At 59.4% G+C, this 24894-nt stretch overlaps 1 protein-coding gene across 1 annotated transcript in view; it reads right to left on the minus strand.

Annotated features, from left to right (window-relative positions):
- LOC140474495 (polyhomeotic-like protein 1) overlaps nucleotides 1–21870 on the minus strand; it is a 31012-nt gene extending 9142 nt beyond the window's left edge. The window contains exons 1-2 of the mRNA XM_072567703.1: nucleotides 21751–21870; nucleotides 4365–4515 (exon numbers count right to left, since the gene is read on the minus strand). Coding sequence (XP_072423804.1) covers nucleotides 4365–4515; nucleotides 21751–21839 — 240 coding nt within the window. The 5' untranslated portion in view covers nucleotides 21840–21870. The remainder of the gene's footprint in view (nucleotides 1–4364; nucleotides 4516–21750) is intronic.
- Nucleotides 21871–24894: the final 3024 nt, after the last annotated feature.

A 24894-nucleotide genomic window follows, 5' to 3' on the forward strand; every position in this document is an offset into this window, starting at 1 on the left:
GTTAACGTCACCGGGAGGGGGAGAGGGAGAGGGTTAACGTCACCGGGAGGGGGAGAGGGAGAGAGGGTTAACGTCACCGGGAGGGGGAGAGGGAGAGGGTTAACGTCACCGGGAGGGGGAGAGGGAGAGAGGGTTAACGTCACCGGGAGGGGGAGAGGGAGAGGGTTAACGTCACCGGGAGGGGGAGAGGGAGAGGGTTAACGTCACCGGGAGGGGGAGAGGGAGAGGGTTAACGTCACCGGGAGGGAGAGAGGGAGAGGGAGAGGGTTAACGTCACCGGGAGGGGGAGAGGGGAGAGGGTTAAAGTCACCGGGAGGGGGAGAGGGAGAGAGGGTTAACGTCACCGGGAGGGGGAGAGGGTTAACATCACCGGGAGGGGGAGGGGGAGAGGGTTAACATCACCGGGAGAGGGAGGGGGAGAGAGGGTTAACGTCACCGGGAGAGGGAGGGGGAGAGAGGGTTAACGTCACCGGGAGGGGGAGAGGGTTAACGTCACCGGGAGGGGGAGAGGGAGAGGGTTAACGTCACCGGGAGGGGGAGGGGGAGAGGGTTAACGTCACCGGGAGGGGGAGAGGGTTAACGTCACCGGGAGGGGGAGAGGGGGAGGGTTAACGTCACCGGGAGGGGGAGAGGTAGAGGGTTAACGTCACCGGGAGGGGGAGAGGGGAGAGGGTTAACATCACCAGGAGGGGGAGAGGGGGAGGGTTAACGTCACCGGGAGGGGGAGAGGGAGCGGGTTAACGTCACCGGGAGGGGGAGAGGGGGAGGGTTAACGTCACCGGGAGGGGGAGAGGGGAGAGGGTTAACGTCACCGGGAGGGAGAGAGGGAGAGGGTTAACGTCACCGGGAGAGGGAGGGGGAGAGGGTTAACGTCACCGGGAGGGGGAGAGGGTTAACGTCACCGGGAGAGGGAGGGGGAGAGGGTTAACGTCACCGGGAGGGGGAGAGGGGGGAGAGGGTTAACATCACCGGGAGGGAGAGGGGGAGAGGGTTAACGTCACCGGGAGGGTGAGAGGGAGAGAGGGTTAACCTCACCGGGAGAGGGAGGGGGAGAGAGGGTTAACGTCACCGGGAGGGGGAGGGGGAGAGAGGGTTAACGTCACCGGGAGGGGGAGAGGGAGAGAGGGTTAACGTCACCGGGAGGGGGAGAGGGAGAGGGTTAACGTCACCGGGAGGGAGAGGGGGAGGGTTAACGTCACCGGGAGGGAGAGGGGAGAGGGTTAACGTCACCGGGAGGGGGAGAGGGTTAACGTCACCGGGAGAGGGAGAGGGTTAACGTCACCGGGAGGGAGAGGGAGAGGGTTAACGTCACCGGGAGGGAGAGGGGAGAGGGTTAACTTCACCGGGAGGGGGAGAGGGTTAACGTCACCGGGAGGGGGAGAGGGTTAACGTCACCGGGAGGGGGAGGGGGAGAGGGAGAGGGTTAACGTCACCGGGAGGGGGAGAGGGGGAGAGGGTTAACGTCACCGGGAGGGGGAGAGGGAGAGGGTTAACGTCACCGGGAGGGAGAGAGGGAGAGGGTTAACGTCACCGGGAGGGGGAGAGGGAGAGGGTTAACGTCACCGGGAGAGGGAGAGGGAGAGGGTTAACGTCACCGGGAGGGGGAGAGGGAGAGGGTTAACGTCACCGGGAGGGAGAGGGGGAGAGGGTTAACGTCACCGGGAGGGGGAGAGGGTTAACGTCACCGGGAGGGGGAGAGGGAGAGGGTTAACGTCACCGGGAGGGGGAGAGGGAGAGGGTTAACGTCACCGGGAGAGGGAGAGGGAGAGGGTTAACGTCACCGGGAGGGGGAGGGGGAGAGGGGGAGAGGGTTAACGTCACCGGGAGGGGGAGAGGGTTAACGTCACCGGGAGGGGGAGAGGGAGAGGGTTAACGTCACCGGGAGGGGGAGAGGGAGAGGGTTAACGTCACCGGGAGGGGGAGAGGGAGAGGGTTAACGTCACCGGGAGGGGGAGAGGGAGAGGGTTAACGTCACCGGGAGGGGGAGAGGGGGAGAGGGTTAACGTCACCGGGAGGGGGAGAGGGAGAGGGTTAACGTCACCGGGAGGGGGAGAGGGAGAGAGGGTTAACGTCACCGGGAGGGGGAGAGGGAGAGGGTTAACGTCACCGGGAGGGGGAGAGGGAGAGGGTTAACGTCACCGGGAGGGAGAGAGGGAGAGGGAGAGGGTTAACGTCACCGGGAGGGGGAGAGGGGAGAGGGTTAAAGTCACCGGGAGGGGGAGAGGGAGAGAGGGTTAACGTCACCGGGAGGGGGAGAGGGTTAACATCACCGGGAGGGGGAGGGGGAGAGGGTTAACATCACCGGGAGAGGGAGGGGGAGAGAGGGTTAACGTCACCGGGAGAGGGAGGGGGAGAGAGGGTTAACGTCACCGGGAGGGGGAGAGGGTTAACGTCACCGGGAGGGGGAGAGGGAGAGGGTTAACGTCACCGGGAGGGGGAGGGGGAGAGGGTTAACGTCACCGGGAGGGGGAGAGGGTTAACGTCACCGGGAGGGGGAGAGGGGGAGGGTTAACGTCACCGGGAGGGGGAGAGGTAGAGGGTTAACGTCACCGGGAGGGGGAGAGGGGAGAGGGTTAACATCACCAGGAGGGGGAGAGGGGGAGGGTTAACGTCACCGGGAGGGGGAGAGGGAGCGGGTTAACGTCACCGGGAGGGGGAGAGGGGGAGGGTTAACGTCACCGGGAGGGGGAGAGGGGAGAGGGTTAACGTCACCGGGAGGGAGAGAGGGAGAGGGTTAACGTCACCGGGAGAGGGAGGGGGAGAGGGTTAACGTCACCGGGAGGGGGAGAGGGTTAACGTCACCGGGAGAGGGAGGGGGAGAGGGTTAACGTCACCGGGAGGGGGAGAGGGGGGAGAGGGTTAACATCACCGGGAGGGAGAGGGGGAGAGGGTTAACGTCACCGGGAGGGTGAGAGGGAGAGAGGGTTAACCTCACCGGGAGAGGGAGGGGGAGAGAGGGTTAACGTCACCGGGAGGGGGAGGGGGAGAGAGGGTTAACGTCACCGGGAGGGGGAGAGGGAGAGAGGGTTAACGTCACCGGGAGGGGGAGAGGGAGAGGGTTAACGTCACCGGGAGGGAGAGGGGGAGGGTTAACGTCACCGGGAGGGAGAGGGGAGAGGGTTAACGTCACCGGGAGGGGGAGAGGGTTAACGTCACCGGGAGAGGGAGAGGGTTAACGTCACCGGGAGGGAGAGGGAGAGGGTTAACGTCACCGGGAGGGAGAGGGGAGAGGGTTAACTTCACCGGGAGGGGGAGAGGGTTAACGTCACCGGGAGGGGGAGAGGGGGAGGGTTAACGTCACCGGGAGGGGGAGAGGGGGAGGGTTAACGTCACCGGGAGGGGGAGAGGGAGAGGGTTAACGTCACCGGGAGGGGGAGAGGGAGAGGGTTAACGTCACCGGGAGGGGGAGGGGGAGAGAGGGTTAACGTCACCGGGAGGGGGAGAGGGGGAGAGGGTTAACGTCACCGGGAGGGGGAGGGGGAGAGGGTTAACGTCACCGGGAGGGGGAGAGGGGGAGGGTTAACATCACCGGGAGGGGGAGAGGGTTAACGTCACCGGGAGGGGGGAGAGGGGAGAGGGTTAACGTCACCGGGAGGGGGAGAGGGAGAGGGTTAACGTCACCAAGAGGGGGAGGGGGAGAGGGTTAACGTCACCGGGAGGGGGAGGGGGAGAGGGTTAACGTCACCGGGAGGGGGAGAGGGAGAGGGTTAACGTCACCGGGAGGGGGAGAGGGTTAACGTCACCGGGAGAGGGGGAGGGTTAACGTCACCGGGAGGGGGAGAGGGGGAGAGGGTTAACGTCACCGGGAGGGGGAGAGGGTTAACGTCACCGGGAGGGAGAGGGGAGAGGGTTAACGTCACCGGGAGGGGGAGAGGGAGAGGGGGAGAGGGTTAACGTCACCGGGAGGGGGAGATGGGGGGGGGGTTAACGTCACCGGGAGAGGGAGAGGGAGAGGGTTAACGTCACCGGGAGAGGGAGAGGGGGAGAGGGTTAACGTCACCGGGAGGGGGAGAGGGAGCGGGTTAACGTCACCGGGAGGGGGAGGGGGGAGAGGGTTAACGTCACCGGGAGGGGGAGAGGGAGAGGGTTAACGTCACCGGGAGGGGGAGGGGGGAGAGGGTTAACGTCACCTGGAGAGGGAGAGGGAGAGGGTTAACGTCACCGGGAGAGGGGGAGGGTTAACGTCACCGGGAGGGGGAGAGGGGGAGAGGGTTAACGTCACCGGGAGGGGGAGAGGGAGAGGGTTAACGTCACCGGGAGGGGGAGGGGGAGAGGGAGAGGGTTAACGTCACTGGGAGGGGGAGGGGGAGAGGGAGAGGGTTAACGTCACCGGGAGGGGGAGGGGGATGTGGGGAGGGAGTCACCTTGAACAGCCTCTTGATGCTGCCCCGAGCAGCCTCGGTGCTCCCTTTCCGAGTGGATCTGCGGCCGGTCCGAGGATCGGGATCCTTCTGGAAGGGATTCTGTCGGTCCACTGTGAATCTCCGCACCCCCTTCCTACAGCTGACATTGTACCTGCACCACACGGTGGGGAGATATACGGTCAGAGAGAGAGAGAGAGAGACACGGGGGGATAGGGTCAGAGAGAGAGAGAGAGAGACACGGGGGATAGGGTCAGAGAGAGAGAGAGAGACACGGGGGGATAGGGTCAGAGAGAGAGAGAGAGAGACACGGGGGGATAGGGTCAGAGAGAGAGAGAGACACACGGGGGGATAGGGTCAGAGAGAGAGAGAGAGAGAGACACACGGGGGGATAGGGTCAGAGAGAGAGAGAGAGACACGGGGGGATAGGGTCAGAGAGAGAGAGAGACACACGGGGGGATAGGGTCAGAGAGAGAGAGAGAGAGACACACGGGGGGATAGGGTCAGAGAGAGAGAGAGAGACACGGGGGATAGGGTCAGAGAGAGAGAGAGACACACGGGGGGACAGGGTCAGAGAGAGAGAGAGAGAGACACGGGGGATAGGGTCAGAGAGAGAGAGAGACACACGGGGGGATAGGGTCAGAGAGAGAGAGAGAGAGAGACACACGGGGGGATAGGGTCAGAGAGAGAGAGAGAGACACGGGGGATAGGGTCAGAGAGAGAGAGAGACACACGGGGGGACAGGGTCAGAGAGAGACACACGGGGGATAGGGTCAGAGAGAGAGAGAGAGAGACACGGGGGGATAGGGTCAGAGAGAGAGAGACACGGGGGATAGGGTCAGAGAGAGAGAGAGAGAGACACGGGGGGATAGGGTCAGAGAGAGAGAGAGAGACACGGGGGATAGGGTCAGAGAGAGAGAGAGAGAGAGACACGGGGGATAGGGTCAGAGAGAGAGAGAGAGAGATAGACACGGGGGATAGGGTCAGAGAGAGAGAGAGAGAGAGACACACGGGGGATAGGGTCAGAGAGAGAGAGAGAGAGAGACACGGGGGATAGGGGTCAGAGAGAGAGAGAGAGAGACACGGGGGATAGGGTCAGAGAGAGAGAGAGAGAGAGAGACACACGGGGGATAGGGTCAGAGAGAGAGAGAGAGAGACACGGGGGGATAGGGTCAGAGAGAGAGAGAGAGAGATAGACACGGGGGATAGGGTCAGAGAGAGAGAGAGAGAGAGAGAGAGACACGGGGGATAGGGTCAGAGAGAGAGAGAGAGAGAGAGACACGGGGGGATAGGGTCAGAGAGAGAGAGAGAGAGAGAGACACGGGGGATAGGGTCAGAGAGAGAGAGAGACACGGGGGGATAGGGTCAGAGAGAGAGAGAGACACACGGGGGGATAGGGTCAGAGAGAGAGAGAGAGAGAGAGACACGGGGGGATAGGGTCAGAGAGAGAGAGAGAGACACGGGGGATAGGGTCAGAGAGAGAGAGAGACACACGGGGGGATAGGGTCAGAGAGAGAGAGAGAGAGAGACACACGGGGGGATAGGGTCAGAGAGAGAGAGAGAGACACGGGGGATAGGGTCAGAGAGAGAGAGAGACACACGGGGGGACAGGGTCAGAGAGAGACACACGGGGGGATAGGGTCAGAGAGAGAGAGAGAGAGACACGGGGGGATAGGGTCAGAGAGAGAGAGAGAGAGACACGGGGGATAGGGTCAGAGAGAGAGAGAGAGAGACACGGGGGATAGGGTCAGAGAGAGAGAGAGAGAGAGAGACACGGGGGATAGGGTCAGAGAGAGAGAGAGAGAGAGAGAGAGACACACACGGGGGATAGGGTCAGAGAGAGAGAGAGAGACACGGGGGGATAGGGTCAGAGAGAGAGAGAGACACGGGGGATAGGGTCAGAGAGAGAGAGAGAGAGAGAGACACGGGGGGATAGGGTCAGAGAGAGAGAGAGAGAGAGACACACGGGGGATAGGGTCAGAGAGAGAGAGAGAGACACACGGGGGATAGGGTCAGAGAGAGAGAGAGAGACACACGGGGGGATAGGGTCAGAGAGAGAGAGAGACACACGGGGGATAGGGTCAGAGAGAGAGAGAGAGAGAGATACACGGGGGATAGGGTCAGAGAGAGAGAGAGAGACACGGGGGGATAGGGTCAGAGAGAGAGAGAGAGAGAGACACACGGGGGATAGGGTCAGAGAGAGAGAGAGAGAGAGAGAGAGAGACACACGGGGGATAGGGTCAGAGAGAGAGAGACACACGGGGGATAGGGTCAGAGAGAGAGAGAGAGAGAGAGAGACACGGGGGATAGGGTCAGAGAGAGAGAGAGAGAGACACGGGGGGATAGGGTCAGAGAGAGAGAGAGAGACACACGGGGGGATAGGGTCGGAGAGAGAGAGAGACACACGGGGGGATAGGGTCAGAGAGAGAGAGAGAGACACACGGGGGGATAGGGTCAGAGAGAGAGAGAGAGACACACGGGGGGATAGGGTCAGAGAGAGAGAGAAAGAGAGACACGGGGGATAGGGTCAGAGAGAGAGAGAGAGACACACGGGGGATAGGGTCAGAGAGAGAGAGAGAGAGAGAGACACGGGGGGATAGGGTCAGAGAGAGAGAGACACACGGGGGATAGGGTCAGAGAGAGAGACACACACGGGGGGATAGGGTCAGAGAGAGAGAGAGAGACACACGGGGGGATAGGGTCAGAGAGAGAGAGAGACACACGGGGGGATAGGGTCAGAGAGAGAGAGAGAGACACACGGGGGGATAGGGTCAGAGAGAGAGAGACACACGGGGGATAGGGTCAGAGAGAGAGAGAGAGACACACGGGGGATAGGGTCAGAGAGAGAGAGAGAGAGAGACACACGGGGGATAGGGTCAGAGAGAGAGAGAGAGACACACGGGGGATAGGGTCAGAGAGAGAGAGAGAGACACACGGGGGATAGGGTCAGAGAGAGAGAGAGAGAGACACGGGGGATAGGGTCAGAGAGAGAGAGAGAGACACACGGGGGGATAGGGTCAGAGAGAGAGAGAGAGACACACGGGGGGATAGGGTCAGAGAGAGAGAGAGAGAGAGACACGGGGGATAGGGTCAGAGAGAGAGAGAGAGAGAGACACGGGGGATAGGGTCAGAGAGAGAGAGAGAGAGAGACACACGGGGGATAGGGTCAGAGAGAGAGAGAGAGACACGGGGGATAGGGTCAGAGAGAGAGAGACACACGGGGGGATAGGGTCAGAGAGAGAGAGAGAGACACGGGGGGGATAGGGTCAGAGAGAGAGAGAGACACACGGGGGATAGGGTCAGAGAGAGAGAGAGAGACACACGGGGGGGATAGGGTCAGAGAGAGAGAGAGAGAGACACGGGGGATAGGGTCAGAGAGAGAGAGAGACACACGGGGGGATAGGGTCAGAGAGAGAGAGACACACGGGGGATAGGGTCAGAGAGAGAGAGAGAGAGACACGGGGGGATAGGGTCAGAGAGAGAGAGAGACACAGGGGGATAGGGTCAGAGAGAGAGAGAGAGAGAGACACGGGGGATAGGGTCAGAGAGAGAGAGAGAGAGAGAGACACGGGGGATAGGGTCAGAGAGAGAGAGAGAGAGACACGGGGGATAGGGTCAGAGAGAGAGAGAGACACACGGGGGGATAGGGTCAGAGAGAGAGAGAGAGAGAGACACACGGGGGGATAGGGTCAGAGAGAGAGAGACACACGGGGGGATAGGGTCAGAGAGAGAGAGAGACACACGGGGGATAGGGTCAGAGAGAGAGAGAGACACACGGGGGGATAGGGTCAGAGAGAGAGAGAGAGAGACACACGGGGGGATAGGGTCAGAGAGAGAGAGACACACGGGGGGATAGGGTCAGAGAGAGAGAGACACACGGGGGATAGGGTCAGAGAGAGAGAGAGAGACACACGGGGGGATAGGGTCAGAGAGAGAGAGAGAGACACACGGGGGGATAGGGTCAGAGAGAGAGAGAGAGAGACACGGGGGGATAGGGTCAGAGAGAGAGAGAGAGACACAGGGGGATAGGGTCAGAGAGAGAGAGAGAGAGAGACACGGGGGGATAGGGTCAGAGAGAGAGAGAGAGAGAGAGACACGGGGGATAGGGTCAGAGAGAGAGAGACACACGGGGGATAGGGTCAGAGAGAGAGAGAGACACGGGGGGATAGGGTCAGAGAGAGAGAGAGAGAGACACGGGGGATAGGGTCAGAGAGAGAGAGAGAGAGAGACACGGGGGATAGGGTCAGAGAGAGAGAGAGAGAGAGACACAGGGGGATAGGGTCAGAGAGAGAGAGAGAGAGAGACACGGGGGGATAGGGTCAGAGAGAGAGAGAGAGAGAGACACGGGGGATAGGGTCGGAGAGAGAGAGACACACGGGGGATAGGGTCAGAGAGAGAGAGAGAGACACGGGGGGATAGGGTCAGAGAGAGAGAGAGACACGGGGGGATAGGGTCAGAGAGAGAGAGAGAGAGACACACGGGGGGATAGGGTCAGAGAGAGAGAGAGACACACGGGGGATAGGGTCAGAGAGAGAGAGAGAGACACAGGGGGATAGGGTCAGAGAGAGAGAGAGAGAGAGAGACACACGGGGGATAGGGTCAGAGAGAGAGAGAGAGACACGGGGGGATAGGGTCAGAGAGAGAGAGAGAGAGACACGGGGGGATAGGGTCAGAGAGAGAGAGAGAGAGACACGGGGGATAGGGTCAGAGAGAGAGAGAGAGAGAGAGAGAGAGACACACGGGGGATAGGGTCAGAGAGAGAGAGAGAGAGACACACGGGGGATAGGGTCAGAGAGAGAGAGAGAGACACACACGGGGGATAGGGTCAGAGAGAGAGAGAGAGACACACGGGGGGATAGGGTCAGAGAGAGAGAGAGAGACACGGGGGATAGGGTCAGAGAGAGAGAGAGAGAGACACACGGGGGAATAGGGTCAGAGAGAGAGAGAGAGAGAGACACGGGGGATAGGGTCAGAGAGAGAGAGAGAGAGAGAGACACACGGGGGATAGGGTCAGAGAGAGAGAGAGAGAGACACACGGGGGATAGGGTCAGAGAGAGAGAGAGAGACACGGGGGATAGGGTCAGAGAGAGAGAGAGAGACACACGGGGGGATAGGGTCAGAGAGAGAGAGAGAGACACGGGGGATAGGGTCAGAGAGAGAGAGAGAGAGAGACACGGGGGATAGGGTCAGAGAGAGAGAGAGAGAGAGACACACGGGGGATAGGGTCAGAGAGAGAGAGAGAGACACGGGGGATAGGGTCAGAGAGAGAGAGACACGGGGGGATAGGGTCAGAGAGAGAGAGAGGGACACGGGGGGGGATAGGGTCAGAGAGAGAGAGAGAGAGAGAGACACGGGGGATAGGGGTCAGAGAGAGAGAGAGGGGGGATAGGGTCAGAGAGACACACGGGGGATAGGGTCAGAGAAAGAGAGAGAGACACACGGGGGGATAGGGTCAGAGAGAGAGAGAGACACGGGGGGATAGGGTCAGAGAGAGAGAGACACGGGGGATAGGGTCAGAGAGAGAGAGAGGGACACGGGGGGGGATAGGGTCAGAGAGAGAGAGAGAGACACACGGGGGATAGGGTCAGAGAGAGAGAGAGAGAGAGAGAGACATGGGGGATAGGGTCAGAGAGAGAGAGAGAGAGAGACACGGGGGATAGGATCAGAGAGAGAGAGAGACACACGGGGGATAGGGTCAGAGAGAGAGAGAGAGACACGGGTGGATAGGGTCAGAGAGAGAGAGAGAGAGAGACACACGGGGGATAGGGTCAGAGAGAGAGAGAGAGAGAGAGAGACACGGGGGATAGGGTCAGAGAGAGAGAGACACACACGGGGGGATAGGGTCAGAGAGAGAGAGAGAGAGACACGGGGGGATAGGGTCAGAGAGAGAGAGAGAGAGACACGGGGGGATAGGGTCAGAGAGAGAGAGACACACAGGGGGATAGGGTCAGAGAGAGAGAGAGAGACACACGGGGGGATAGGGTCAGAGAGAGAGAGAGAGAGAGAGACACGGGGGGATAGGGTCAGAGAGAGAGAGAGAGAGAGAGACACGGGGGATAGGGTCAGAGAGAGAGAGAGAGACACGGGGGATAGGGTCAGAGAGAGAGAGAGAGAGACACGGGGGATAGGGTCAGAGAGAGAGAGAGAGAGAGACACGGGGGGATAGGGTCAGAGAGAGAGAGAGAGGGAGAGACACACGGGGGGATAGGGTCAGAGAGAGAGAGACACACACGGGGGATAGGGTCAGAGAGAGAGACACGGGGGATAGGGTCAGAGAGAGAGAGAGAGACACGGGGGGATAGGGTCAGAGAGAGAGAGAGAGACACGGGGGGATAGGGTCAGAGAGAGAGAGAGAGAGAGACACGGGGGATAGGGTCAGAGAGAGAGAGACACGGGGGATACGGTCAGAGAGAGAGAGAGAGAGAGACACGGGGGGATAGGGTCAGAGAGAGAGAGACACACGGGGGGATAGGGTCAGAGAGAGAGAGAGAGACACACGGGGGGATAGGGTCAGAGAGAGAGAGAGAGACACACACGGGGGATAGGGTCAGAGAGAGAGAGAGAGAGACACGGGCGATAGGATCAGAGAGAGAGAGAGAGAGACACACGGGGGATAGGGTCAGAGAGAGAGAGAGAGAGAGAGAGAGACACACGGGGGATAGGGTCAGAGAGAGAGAGAGAGAGAGACACACGGGGGATAGGGTCAGAAAGAGAGAGAGAGAGAGTCACGGGGGATAGGGTCAGAGAGAGAGAGAGAGAGAGACACAGGGGATAGGGTCAGAGAGAGAGAGAGACACAGGGGATGGGGTCAGAGAGAGAGAGAGAGAGACACGGGGGGTTAGGGTCAGAGAGAGAGAGAGACACGGGGGGATAGGGTCAGAGAGAGAGAGACACGGGGGGATAGGGTCAGAGAGAGAGAGAGAGACACACGGGGGGATAGGGTCAGAGAGAGAGAGAGAGACACACGGGGGATAGGGTCAGAGAGAGAGAGAGAGAGAGACACACGGGGGGATAGGGTCAGAGAGAGAGAGAGACACGGGGGGATAGGGTCAGAGAGAGAGAGACACGGGGGATAGGGTCAGAGAGAGAGAGAGAGGGACACGGGGGGGGATAGGGTCAGAGAGAGAGAGAGAGACACACGGGGGATAGGGTCAGAGAGAGAGAGAGAGAGAGAGACATGGGGGATAGGGTCAGAGAGAGAGAGAGAGAGAGACACGGGGGATAGGATCAGAGAGAGAGAGAGACACACGGGGGATAGGGTCAGAGAGAGAGAGAGAGAGAGAGACACGGGTGGATAGGGTCAGAGAGAGAGAGAGAGAGAGACACACGGGGGATAGGGTCAGAGAGAGAGAGAGAGAGAGAGAGAGAGAGACACGGGGGATAGGGTCAGAGAGAGAGAGAGACACACACGGGGGGATAGGGTCAGAGAGAGAGAGAGAGAGACACGGGGGGATAGGGTCAGAGAGAGAGAGAGAGAGACACGGGGGGATAGGGTCAGAGAGAGAGAGACACACGGGGGGATAGGGTCAGAGAGAGAGAGAGAGACACACGGGGGGATAGGGTCAGAGAGAGAGAGAGAGAGAGAGAGACACGGGGGGATAGGGTCAGAGAGAGAGAGACACGGGGGATAGGGTCAGAGAGAGAGAGAGAGACACGGGGGATAGGGTCAGAGAGAGAGAGAGAGAGACACGGGGGATAGGGTCAGAGAGAGAGAGAGAGAGAGACACGGGGGGATAGGGTCAGAGAGAGAGAGAGAGAGAGAGAGACACACGGGGGGATAGGGTCAGAGAGAGAGAGACACACGGGGGGATAGGGTCAGAGAGAGAGAGAGAGACACACGGGGGGATAGGGTCAGAGAGAGAGAGAGAGAGAGAGAGAGACACGGGGGGATAGGGTCAGAGAGAGAGAGACACGGGGGATAGGGTCAGAGAGAGAGAGAGAGACACGGGGGATAGGGTCAGAGAGAGAGAGAGAGAGACACGGGGGGATAGGGTCAGAGAGAGAGAGAGAGAGAGACACGGGGGGATAGGGTCAGAGAGAGAGAGAGAGAGAGAGAGACACACGGGGGGATAGGGTCAGAGAGAGAGAGACACACACGGGGGATAGGGTCAGAGAGAGAGACACGGGGGATAGGGTCAGAGAGAGAGAGAGAGAGACACGGGGGGATAGGGTCAGAGAGAGAGAGAGAGACACGGGGGGATAGGGTCAGAGAGAGAGAGAGAGAGAGAGACACGGGGGATAGGGTCAGAGAGAGAGAGACACGGGGGATACGGTCAGAGAGAGAGAGAGAGAGAGACACGGGGGGATAGGGTCAGAGAGAGAGAGACACACGGGGGGATAGGGTCAGAGAGAGAGAGAGAGACACACGGGGGGATAGGGTCAGAGAGAGAGAGAGAGACACACACGGGGGATAGGGTCAGAGAGAGAGAGAGAGACACGGGCGATAGGGTCAGAGAGAGAGAGAGAGAGACACACGGGGGATAGGGTCAGAGAGAGAGAGAGAGAGAGAGAGAGACACACGGGGGATAGGGTCAGAGAGAGAGAGAGAGAGAGACACACGGGGGATAGGGTCAGAAAGAGAGAGAGAGAGAGTCACGGGGGATAGGGTCAGAGAGAGAGAGAGAGAGAGACACAGGGGATAGGGTCAGAGAGAGAGAGAGACACAGGGGGATAGGGTCAGAGAGAGAGAGAGAGAGACACGGGGGGTTAGGGTCAGAGAGAGAGAGAGACACGGGGGGATAGGGTCAGAGAGAGAGAGACACGGGGGGATAGGGTCAGAGAGAGAGAGAGAGACACACGGGGGGATAGGGTCAGAGAGAGAGAGAGAGACACACGGGGGATAGGGTCAGAGAGAGAGAGAGAGAGACACACGGGGGGATAGGGTCAGAGAGAGAGAGAGACACACGGGGGATAGGGTCAGAGAGAGAGAGAGACACGGGGGGATAGGGTCAGAGAGAGAGAGAGACACACGGGGGGATAGGGTCAGAGAGAGAGAGAGAGAGAGACACACGGGGGGATAGGGTCAGAGAGAGAGAGAGAGACACACGGGGGGATAGGGTCAGAGAGAGAGAGAGAGAGAGAGACACGGGGGGATAGGGTCAGAGAGAGAGAGAGAGACACGGGGGATAGGGTCAGAGAGAGAGAGAGACACACGGGGGGATAGGGTCAGAGAGAGAGAGAGAGAGAGACACACGGGGGGATAGGGTCAGAGAGAGAGAGAGAGACACGGGGGATAGGGTCAGAGAGAGAGAGAGACACACGGGGGGACAGGGTCAGAGAGAGACACACGGGGGGATAGGGTCAGAGAGAGAGAGAGAGAGACACGGGGGGATAGGGTCAGAGAGAGAGAGAGAGAGACACGGGGGATAGGGTCAGAGAGAGAGAGAGAGAGACACGGGGGATAGGGTCAGAGAGAGAGAGAGAGAGAGAGACACGGGGGATAGGGTCAGAGAGAGAGAGAGAGAGAGAGACACACACGGGGGATAGGGTCAGAGAGAGAGAGAGAGAGAGAGACACGGGGGGATAGGGTCAGAGAGAGAGAGAGACACGGGGGATAGGGTCAGAGAGAGAGAGAGAGAGAGAGACACGGGGGGATAGGGTCAGAGAGAGAGAGAGAGAGAGACACGGGGGATAGGGTCAGAGAGAGAGAGAGAGACACACGGGGGATAGGGTCAGAGAGAGAGAGAGAGACACACGGGGGGATAGGGTCAGAGAGAGAGAGAGACACACGGGGGATAGGGTCAGAGAGAGAGAGAGAGAGAGAGATACACGGGGGATAGGGTCAGAGAGAGAGAGAGAGACACGGGGGGATAGGGTCAGAGAGAGAGAGAGAGAGAGACACACGGGGGATAGGGTCAGAGAGAGAGAGAGAGAGAGAGAGAGACACACGGGGGATAGGGTCAGAGAGAGAGAGACACACGGGGGATAGGGTCAGAGAGAGAGAGAGAGAGAGAGACACGGGGGATAGGGTCAGAGAGAGAGAGAGAGAGACACGGGGGGATAGGGTCAGAGAGAGAGAGAGAGACACACGGGGGGATAGGGTCGGAGAGAGAGAGAGACACACGGGGGGATAGGGTCAGAGAGAGAGAGAGAGACACACGGGGGGATAGGGTCAGAGAGAGAGAGAGAGACACACGGGGGGATAGGGTCAGAGAGAGAGAGAAAGAGAGACACGGGGGATAGGGTCAGAGAGAGAGAGAGAGACACACGGGGGATAGGGTCAGAGAGAGAGAGAGAGAGAGAGAGACACGGGGGGATAGGGTCAGAGAGAGAGAGACACACGGGGGATAGGGTCAGAGAGAGAGACACACACGGGGGGATAGGGTCAGAGAGAGAGAGAGAGACACACGGGGGGATAGGGTCAGAGAGAGAGAGAGAGAGACACGGGGGATAGGGTCAGAGAGAGAGAGAGAGAGAGACACGGGGGATAGGGTCAGAGAGAGAGAGAGAGAGACACACGGGGGATAGGGTCAGAGAGAGAGAGAGAGACACGGGGGATAGGGTCAGAGAGAGAGAGACACACGGGGGGATAGGGTCAGAGAGAGAGAGAGAGACACGGGGGGATAGGGTCAGAGAGAGAGAGAGAGACACACGGGGGGGATAGGGTCAGAGAGAGAGAGAGAGAGACACGGGGGATAGGGTCAGAGAGAGATAGAGAGACACACGGGGGGATAGGGTCAGAGAGAGAGAGACACACGGGGGATAGGGTCAGAGAGAGAGAGAGAGAGACACGGGGGGATAGGGTCAGAGAGAGAGAGAGACACGGGGGGATAGGGTCAGAGAGAGAGAGAGAGAGACACGGGGGATAGGGTCAGAGAGAGAGAGAGAGACACACGGGGGGATAGGGTCAGAGAGAGAGAGACACACGGGGGATAGGGTCAGAGAGAGAGAGAGAGAGACACGGGGGGATAGGGTCAGAGAGAGAGAGAGACACGGGGGGATAGGGTCAGAGAGAGAGAGAGAGAGAGACACGGGGGATAGGGTCAGAGAGAGAGAGAGAGAGAGACACGGGGGATAGGGTCAGAGAGAGAGAGAGAGAGAGACACGGGGGATAGGGTCAGAGAGAGAGACACGGGGGATAGGGTCAGAGAGAGAGAGAGAGAGAGACACGGGGGATAGTGTCAGAGAGAGAGAGAGACACACGGGGGGATAGGGTCAGAGAGAGAGAGAGAGAGAGACACACGGGGGGATAGGGTCAGAGAGAGAGAGACACACGGGGGGATAGGGTCAGAGAGAGAGAGAGACACACGGGGGATAGGGTCAGAGAGAGAGAGAGACACACGGGGGGATAGGGTCAGAGAGAGAGAGAGAGAGAGACACACGGGGGGATAGGGTCAGAGAGAGAGAGACACACGGGGGGATAGGGTCAGAGAGAGAGAGACACACGGGGGATAGGGTCAGAGAGAGAGAGAGAGACACGGGGGGATAGGGTCAGAGAGAGAGAGAGAGAGACACACGGGGGGATAGGGTCAGAGAGAGAGAGAGAGAGACACGGGGGGATAGGGTCAGAGAGAGAGAGAGAGACACAGGGGGATAGGGTCAGAGAGAGAGAGAGAGAGAGACACGGGGGGATAGGGTCAGAGAGAGAGAGAGAGAGAGAGACACGGGGGATAGGGTCAGAGAGAGAGAGACACACGGGGGATAGGGTCAGAGAGAGAGAGAGACACGGGGGGATAGGGTCAGAGAGAGAGAGAGAGAGAGACACGGGGGATAGGGTCAGAGAGAGAGAGAGAGAGAGACACGGGGGATAGGGTCAGAGAGAGAGAGAGAGACACAGGGGGATAGGGTCAGAGAGAGAGAGAGAGAGACACGGGGGGATAGGGTCAGAGAGAGAGAGAGAGAGAGACACGGGGGATAGGGTCGGAGAGAGAGAGACACACGGGGGATAGGGTCAGAGAGAGAGAGAGAGACACGGGGGGATAGGGTCAGAGAGAGAGAGAGACACGGGGGGATAGGGTCAGAGAGAGAGAGAGAGAGACACACGGGGGAATAGGGTCAGAGAGAGAGAGAGACACACGGGGGATAGGGTCAGAGAGAGAGAGAGAGACACAGGGGGATAGGGTCAGAGAGAGAGAGAGACACACACGGGGGATAGGGTCAGAGAGAGAGAGAGAGACACGGGGGGATAGGGTCAGAGAGAGAGAGAGAGAGACACGGGGGGATAGGGTCAGAGAGAGAGAGAGAGAGACACGGGGGATAGGGTCAGAGAGAGAGAGAGAGAGAGAGAGAGAGAGAGACACACGGGGGATAGGGTCAGAGAGAGAGAGAGAGAGACACACGGGGGATAGGGTCAGAGAGAGAGAGAGAGACACACACGGGGGATAGGGTCAGAGAGAGAGAGAGAGACACACGGGGGGATAGGGTCAGAGAGAGAGAGAGAGACACGGGGGATAGGGTCAGAGAGAGAGAGAGAGAGACACACGGGGGAATAGGGTCAGAGAGAGAGAGAGAGAGAGACACGGGGGATAGGGTCAGAGAGAGAGAGAGAGAGAGAGACACACGGGGGATAGGGTCAGAGAGAGAGAGAGAGACACACGGGGGATAGGGTCAGAGAGAGAGAGAGAGAGACACGGGGGATAGGGTCAGAGAGAGAGAGAGAGACACACGGGGGGATAGGGTCAGAGAGAGAGAGAGAGACACGGGGGATAGGGTCAGAGAGAGAGAGAGAGAGAGACACGGGGGATAGGGTCAGAGAGAGAGAGAGAGAGAGACACACGGGGGATAGGGTCAGAGAGAGAGAGAGAGACACGGGGGATAGGGTCAGAGAGAGAGAGACACGGGGGGATAGGGTCAGAGAGAGAGAGAGGGACACGGGGGGGGATAGGGTCAGAGAGAGAGAGAGAGAGAGACACGGGGGATAGGGGTCAGAGAGAGAGAGACACGGGGGATAGGGGTCAGAGAGAGAGAGAGGGGGGATAGGGTCAGAGAGAGAGAGAGAGAGACACACGGGGGATAGGGTCAGAGAAGAGAGAGAGAGACACACGGGGGGATAGGGTCAGAGAGAGAGAGAGACACGGGGGGATAGGGTCAGAGAGAGAGAGACACGGGGGATAGGGTCAGAGAGAGAGAGAGGGACACGGGGGAGGATAGGGTCAGAGAGAGAGAGAGAGACACACGGGGGATAGGGTCAGAGAGAGAGAGAGAGAGAGAGACATGGGGGATAGGGTCAGAGAGAGAGAGAGAGAGAGACACGGGGGATAGGATCAGAGAGAGAGAGAGACACACGGGGGATAGGGTCAGAGAGAGAGAGAGAGAGAGACACGGGTGGATAGGGTCAGAGAGAGAGAGAGAGAGAGACACACGGGGGATAGGGTCAGAGAGAGAGAGAGAGAGAGAGAGACACGGGGGATAGGGTCAGAGAGAGAGAGACACACACGGGGGGATAGGGTCAGAGAGAGAGAGAGAGAGACACGGGGGGATAGGGTCAGAGAGAGAGAGAGAGAGACACGGGGGGATAGGGTCAGAGAGAGAGAGACACACGGGGGGATAGGGTCAGAGAGAGAGAGAGAGAGACACACGGGGGGATAGGGTCAGAGAGAGAGAGAGAGAGAGAGACACGGGGGGATAGGGTCAGAGAGAGAGAGAGAGAGAGAGACACGGGGGATAGGGTCAGAGAGAGAGAGAGAGACACGGGGGATAGGGTCAGAGAGAGAGAGAGAGAGAGACACGGGGGATAGGGTCAGAGAGAGAGAGAGAGAGAGACACGGGGGGATAGGGTCAGAGAGAGAGAGAGAGAGAGAGACACACGGGGGGATAGGGTCAGAGAGAGAGAGACACACACGGGGGATAGGGTCAGAGAGAGAGACACGGGGGATAGGGTCAGAGAGAGAGAGAGAGACACGGGGGGATAGGGTCAGAGAGAGAGAGAGAGACACGGGGGGATAGGGTCAGAGAGAGAGAGAGAGAGAGACACGGGGGATAGGGTCAGAGAGAGAGAGAGACACGGGGGATAGGGTCAGAGAGAGAGAGAGAGAGAGACACGGGGGGATAGGGTCAGAGAGAGAGAGACACACGGGGGGATAGGGTCAGAGAGAGAGAGAGAGACACACGGGGGGATAGGGTCAGAGAGAGAGAGAGAGACACACACGGGGGATAGGGTCAGAGAGAGAGAGAGAGACACGGGGCGATAGGGTCAGAGAGAGAGAGAGAGAGACACACGGGGGATAGGGTCAGAGAGAGAGAGAGAGAGAGAGAGAGAGACACACGGGGGATAGGGTCAGAGAGAGAGAGAGAGAGAGACACACGGGGGATAGGGTCAGAAAGAGAGAGAGAGAGAGTCACGGGGGATAGGGTCAGAGAGAGAGAGAGAGAGAGACACAGGGGGATAGGGTCAGAGAGAGAGAGAGACACAGGGGATGGGGTCAGAGAGAGAGAGAGAGAGACACGGGGGGTTAGGGTCAGAGAGAGAGAGAGACACGGGGGGATAGGGTCAGAGAGAGAGAGACACGGGGGGATAGGGTCAGAGAGAGAGAGAGAGACACACGGGGGGATAGGGTCAGAGAGAGAGAGAGAGACACACGGGGGATAGGGTCAGAGAGAGAGAGAGAGAGAGACACACGGGGGGATAGGGTCAGAGAGAGAGAGAGACACGGGGGGATAGGGTCAGAGAGAGAGAGACACGGGGGATAGGGTCCGAGAGAGAGAGAGAGAGAGAGACACGGGGGATAGGGTCAGAGAGAGAGAGACACGGGGGATACGGTCAGAGAGAGAGAGAGAGAGAGACACGGGGGGATAGGGTCAGAGAGAGAGAGACACACGGGGGGATAGGGTCAGAGAGAGAGAGAGAGACACACGGGGGGATAGGGTCAGAGAGAGAGAGAGAGACACACACGGGGGATAGGGTCAGAGAGAGAGAGAGAGACACGGGCGATAGGGTCAGAGAGAGAGAGAGAGAGACACACGGGGGATAGGGTCAGAGAGAGAGAGAGAGAGAGAGAGACACACGGGGGATAGGGTCAGAGAGAGAGAGAGAGAGAGACACACGGGGGATAGGGTCAGAAAGAGAGAGAGAGAGAGTCACGGGGGATAGGGTCAGAGAGAGAGAGAGAGAGAGACACAGGGGATAGGGTCAGAGAGAGAGAGAGACACAGGGGATAGGGTCAGAGAGAGAGAGAGAGAGACACGGGGGGTTAGGGTCAGAGAGAGAGAGAGACACGGGGGGATAGGGTCAGAGAGAGAGAGACACGGGGGGATAGGGTCAGAGAGAGAGAGAGAGACACACGGGGGGATAGGGTCAGAGAGAGAGAGAGAGACACACGGGGGATAGGGTCAGAGAGAGAGAGAGAGAGACACACGGGGGGATAGGGTCAGAGAGAGAGAGAGACACACGGGGGATAGGGTCAGAGAGAGAGAGAGACACGGGGGGATAGGGTCAGAGAGAGAGAGAGACACACGGGGGATAGGGTCAGAGAGAGAGAGAGAGAGAGACACACGGGGGGATAGGGTCAGAGAGAGAGAGAGAGAGACACGGGGGATAGGGTCAGAGAGAGAGAGAGAGAGAGACAGAGACACGGGGGGATAGGGTCAGAGAGAGAGAGAGAGAGAGAGACACACGGGGGATAGGGTCAGAGAGAGAGAGAGAGACACGGGGGGATAGGGTCAGAGAGAGAGAGAGAGACACACGGGGGATAGGGTCAGAGAGAGAGAGAGAGAGACACGGGGGGATAGGGTCAGAGAGAGAGAGAGAGAGAGAGAGAGACACGGGGGATAGGGTCAGAGAGAGAGAGAGACACACGGGGGGATAGGGTCAGAGAGAGAGAGAGAGAGAGACACGGGGGATAGGGTCAGAGAGAGAGAGAGAGAGAGAGACATGGGGGGATAGGGTCAGAGAGAGAGAGACACGGGGGGATAGGGTCAGAGAGAGAGAGAGAGAGAGAGAGAGAGAGAGAGGGAGGGAGAGACACACGGGGGATAGGGTCAGAGAGAGAGAGAGAGAGAGAGAGAGAGAGAGAGGGAGGGAGAGACACACGGGGGATAGGGTCAGAGAGAGAGAGAGAGACACGGGGGATAGGGTCAGAGAGAGAGAGAGAGACACGGGGGATAGGGTCAGAGAGAGAGAGAGAGAGAGACACGGGGGATAGGGTCAGAGAGAGAGAGAGAGAGAGAGACACGGGGGATAGGGTGAGAGAGAGAGAGAGACACACGGGGGATAGGGTCAGAGAGAGACACGGGGGGATAGGGTCAGAGAGAGAGAGAGAGAGAGACACGGGGGGATAGGGTCAGAGAGAGAGAGACACACACGGGGGATAGGGTCAGAGAGAGAGAGAGAGAGACACGGGGGATAGGGTCAGAGAGAGAGAGAGAGAGACACGGGGGGATAGGGTCAGAGAGAGAGAGAGACACACGGGGGGATAGGGTCAGAGAGAGAGAGAGAGAGAGAGAGACACACGGGGATAGGGTCAGAGAGAGAGAGAGAGAGAGACACGGGGGGGATAGGGTCAGACAGAGAGAGACACGGGGGGATAGGGTCAGAGAGAGAGAGAGAGAGAGACACGGGGGGATAGGGTCAGAGAGAGAGAGAGAGAGACACGGGGGGATAGGGTCAGAGAGAGAGAGAGACACACGGGGGATAGGGTCAGAGAGAGAGAGAGAGAGAGAGAGAGACGGGGGATAGGGTCAGAGAGAGTGAGAGAGAGAGACACGGGGGATAGGGTCAGAGAGAGAGAGAGAGAGAGACACGGGGGATAGGGTCAGAGAGAGAGAGAGAGAGACACGGGGGATAGGGTCAGAGAGAGAGAGAGAGAGAGAGACGGGGGATAGGGTCAGAGAGAGAGAGAGAGACACGGGGGATAGGGTCAGAGAGAGAGAGAGAGAGAGACACGGGGGGATAGGGTCAGAGAGAGAGAGAGAGAGACACGGGGGATAGGGTCAGAGAGAGAGAGAGACACGGGGGATAGGGTCAGAGAGAGAGAGAGAGACACACGGGGGGGATAGGGTCAGAGAGAGAGAGAGAGAGAGACACGGGGGGATAGGGTCAGAGAGAGAGAGAGAGACACGGGGGATAGGGTCAGAGAGAGAGAGAGAGACACACGGGGGATAGGGTCAGAGAGAGAGAGAGAGAGAGAGACACGGGGGATAGGGTCAGAGAGAGAGAGAGAGAGAGAGAGACACGGGGGATAGGGTCAGAGAGAGAGAGAGAGAGACACACGGGGGATAGGGTCAGAGAGAGAGAGAGAGAGAGACACGGGGGATAGGGTCAGAGAGAGAGAGAGAGACACGGGGGATAGGGTCAGAGAGAGAGAGAGAGAGAGAGACACGGGGGATAGGGTCAGAGAGAGAGAGAGAGACACGGGGGATAGGGTCAGAGAGAGAGAGAGAGAGAGAGACACGGGGGGGATAGGGTCAGGTATCACATGGAGAGTGTTTAGGGTCATGTGCCCTTTGACCTCACCTCTTGGCACAGGCCATGGAGCAGAATCTCTTTGACCTCTTGAACTTGTCGGCTTGTTCCAGTCTCCCACAAAACTCACAGGTCAACATCTCCGGGGTGACCTCTGACCCTGCAACGGCAGGGAACACCTTTAACCAGGACACGAATGAGGGACGCACTCTGACCCCTGACCCTGTAACACGGTGTACCCTCTAACCCCCCCTGACCCTGTAACACGGTGTACCCTCTAACCCCCCCCTGACCCTGTAACACGGTGTACCCTCGAACCCCCTGACCCTGTAACACGGTGTACCCTCTAACCCCCCCCCTGACCCTGTAACACGGTGTACCCTCTAACCCCCCCCTGACCCTGTAACACGGTGTACCCTCTAACCCCCCCCTGACCCTGTAACACGGTGTACCCTCTAACCCCCCCCCTGACCCTGTAACACGGTGTACCCTCGAACCCCCCCCTGACCCTGTAACACGGTGTACCCTCTAACCCCCCCCCTGACCCTGTAACACGGTGTACCCTCTAACCCCCCGACCCTGTAACACGGTGTACCCTCTAACCCCCCCCGACCCTGTAACACGGTGTACCCTCTAACCCCCCCTGACCCTGTAACAGGGTGTACCCTCTAACTCCCCCCTGACCCTGTAACACGGTGTACCCTCTAACCCCCCCCCCTGACCCTGTAACACGGTGTACCCTCTAACCCCCTGACCCTGTAACACGGTGTACCCTCTAACCCCCCCCTGACCCTGTAACACGGTGTACCCTCTAACCCCCCCCCTGACCCTGTAACACGGTGTACCCTCTAACCCCCCGACCCTGTAACACGGTGTACCCTCTAACCCCCCCCTGACCCTGTAACACGGTGTACCCTCTAACCCCCCCCTGACCCTGTAACACGGTGTACCCTCTAACCCCCCCCCCTGACCCTGTAACACGGTGTACCCTCTAACCCCCCGACCCTGTAACACGGTGTACCCTCTAACCCCCCCCTGACCCTGTAACACGGTGTACCCTCTAACCCCCCCCTGACCCTGTAACACGGTGTACCCTCTAACCCCCTGACCCTGTAACACGGTGTACCCTCTAACCCCCTGACCCTGTAACACGGTGTACCCTCTAACCCCCTGACCCTGTAACACGGTGTACCCTCTAACCCCCCCCCTGACCCTGTAACACGGTGTACCCTCTAACCCCCCCCCTGACCCTGTAACACGGTGTACCCTCTAACCCCCCCCCGACCCTGTAACACGGTGTACCCTCTAACCCCCCCCTGACCCTGTAACACGGTGTACCCTCTAACCCCCCGACCCTGACCCTGTAACACGGTGTACCCTCTAACCCCCCCCGACCCTGTAACACGGTGTACCCTCTAACCCCCCCCGACCCTGTAACACGGTGTACCCTCTAACCCCCTGACCCTGTAACACGGTGTACCCTCTAACCCCCTGACCCTGTAACACGGTGTACCCTCTAACGCCCCCCTGACCCTGTAACACGGTGTACCCTCTAACCCCCCCCTGACCCTGTAACACTGTGTACCCTCTAACCCCCTGACCCTGTAACACGGTGTACCCTCTAAACCCCCCTGACCCTGTAACACGGTGTACCCTCTAACCCCCCCCTGACCCTGTAACACGGTGTACCCTCTAACCCCCCCCGACCCTGTAACACGGTGTACCCTCTAACCCCCCCCGACCCTGTAACACGGTGTACCCTCTAACCCCCCCCGACCCTGTAACACGGTGTACCCTCTAACCCCCCCTGACCCTGTAACACGGTGTACCCTCTAACCCCCCCCTGACCCTGTAACACGGTGTACCCTCTAACCCCCCCTGACCCTGTAACACGGTGTACCCTCTAACCCCCCCCTGACCCTGTAACACGGTGTACCCTCCAACCCCCTGACCCTGTAACACGGTGTACCCTCTAACCCCCTGACCCTGTAACACGGTGTACCCTCTAACCCCCCCCTGACCCTGTAACACGGTGTACCCTCTAAACCCCCCCTGACCCTGTAACACGGTGTTCCCTCTAACCCCCCCCTGACCCTGTAACACGGTGTACCCTCTAACCCCCTGACCCTGTAACACGGTGTACCCTCTAACCCCCCCCCTGACCCTGTAACACGGTGTACCCTCTAACCCCCTGACCCTGTAACACGGTGTACCCTCTAACCCCCCCCGACCCTGTAACACGGTGTACCCTCTAACCCCCCTGACCCTGTAACACGGTGTACCCTCTAACCCCCCCCGACCCTGTAACACGGTGTACCCTCTAACCCCCCCCGACCCTGTAACACGGTGTACCCTCTAACCCCCCCCCCTGACCCTGTAACACGGTGTACCCTCTAACCCCCTGACCCTGTAACACGGTGTACCCTCTAACCCCCCCCTGACCCTGTAACACGGTGTACCCTCTAACCCCCTGACCCTGTAACACGGTGTACCCTCTAACCCCCTGACCCTGTAACACGGTGTACCCTCTAACCCCCCCTTTAACCCTGTAACACGGTGTACCCTCTAACCCCCCCCCGACCCTGTAACACGGTGTACCCTCTAACCCCCCCTGACCCTGTGACACGGTGTACCCTCTCACCCCCCCCTGACCCTAGAACACGGTGTACCCTCTAACCCCCCCCCCCCCTGACCCTGTAACACGGTGTACCCTCTAAACCCCCCCCTGACCCTGTAACACGGTGTTCCCTCTAACCCCCCCCTGACCCTGTAACACGGTGTACCCTCTAACCCCACCCTGACCCTGTAACACGGTGTTCCTCTAACCCCCCCACTGACCCTGTAACACGGTGTACCCTCTAACCCCCCCCTGACCCTGTAACACGGTGTACCCTCTAACCCCCCCCCGACCCTGTTACACGGTGTTCCCTCTAACCCCCCCCTGACCCTGTAACACGGTGTACCCTCTAACCCCCTGACCCTGTAACACGGTGTACCCTCTAACCCCCCCCGACCCTGTAACACGGTGTACCCTCTAACCCCCCCTGACCCTGTAACACGGTGTACCCTCTAACCCCCCCCCTGACCCTGTAACACGGTGTACCCTCTCACCCCCCCCTGACCCTGTAACACGGTGTACCCTCTAACCCCCCCCCCCCCCTGACCCCCCCCCCCTACCCGCCCCCCCCCCCCCCC

This window comes from Chiloscyllium punctatum, unplaced genomic scaffold, assembly GCF_047496795.1.
Source record: "Chiloscyllium punctatum isolate Juve2018m unplaced genomic scaffold, sChiPun1.3 scaffold_1027, whole genome shotgun sequence".
NCBI lineage: Eukaryota > Metazoa > Chordata > Chondrichthyes > Orectolobiformes > Hemiscylliidae > Chiloscyllium > Chiloscyllium punctatum.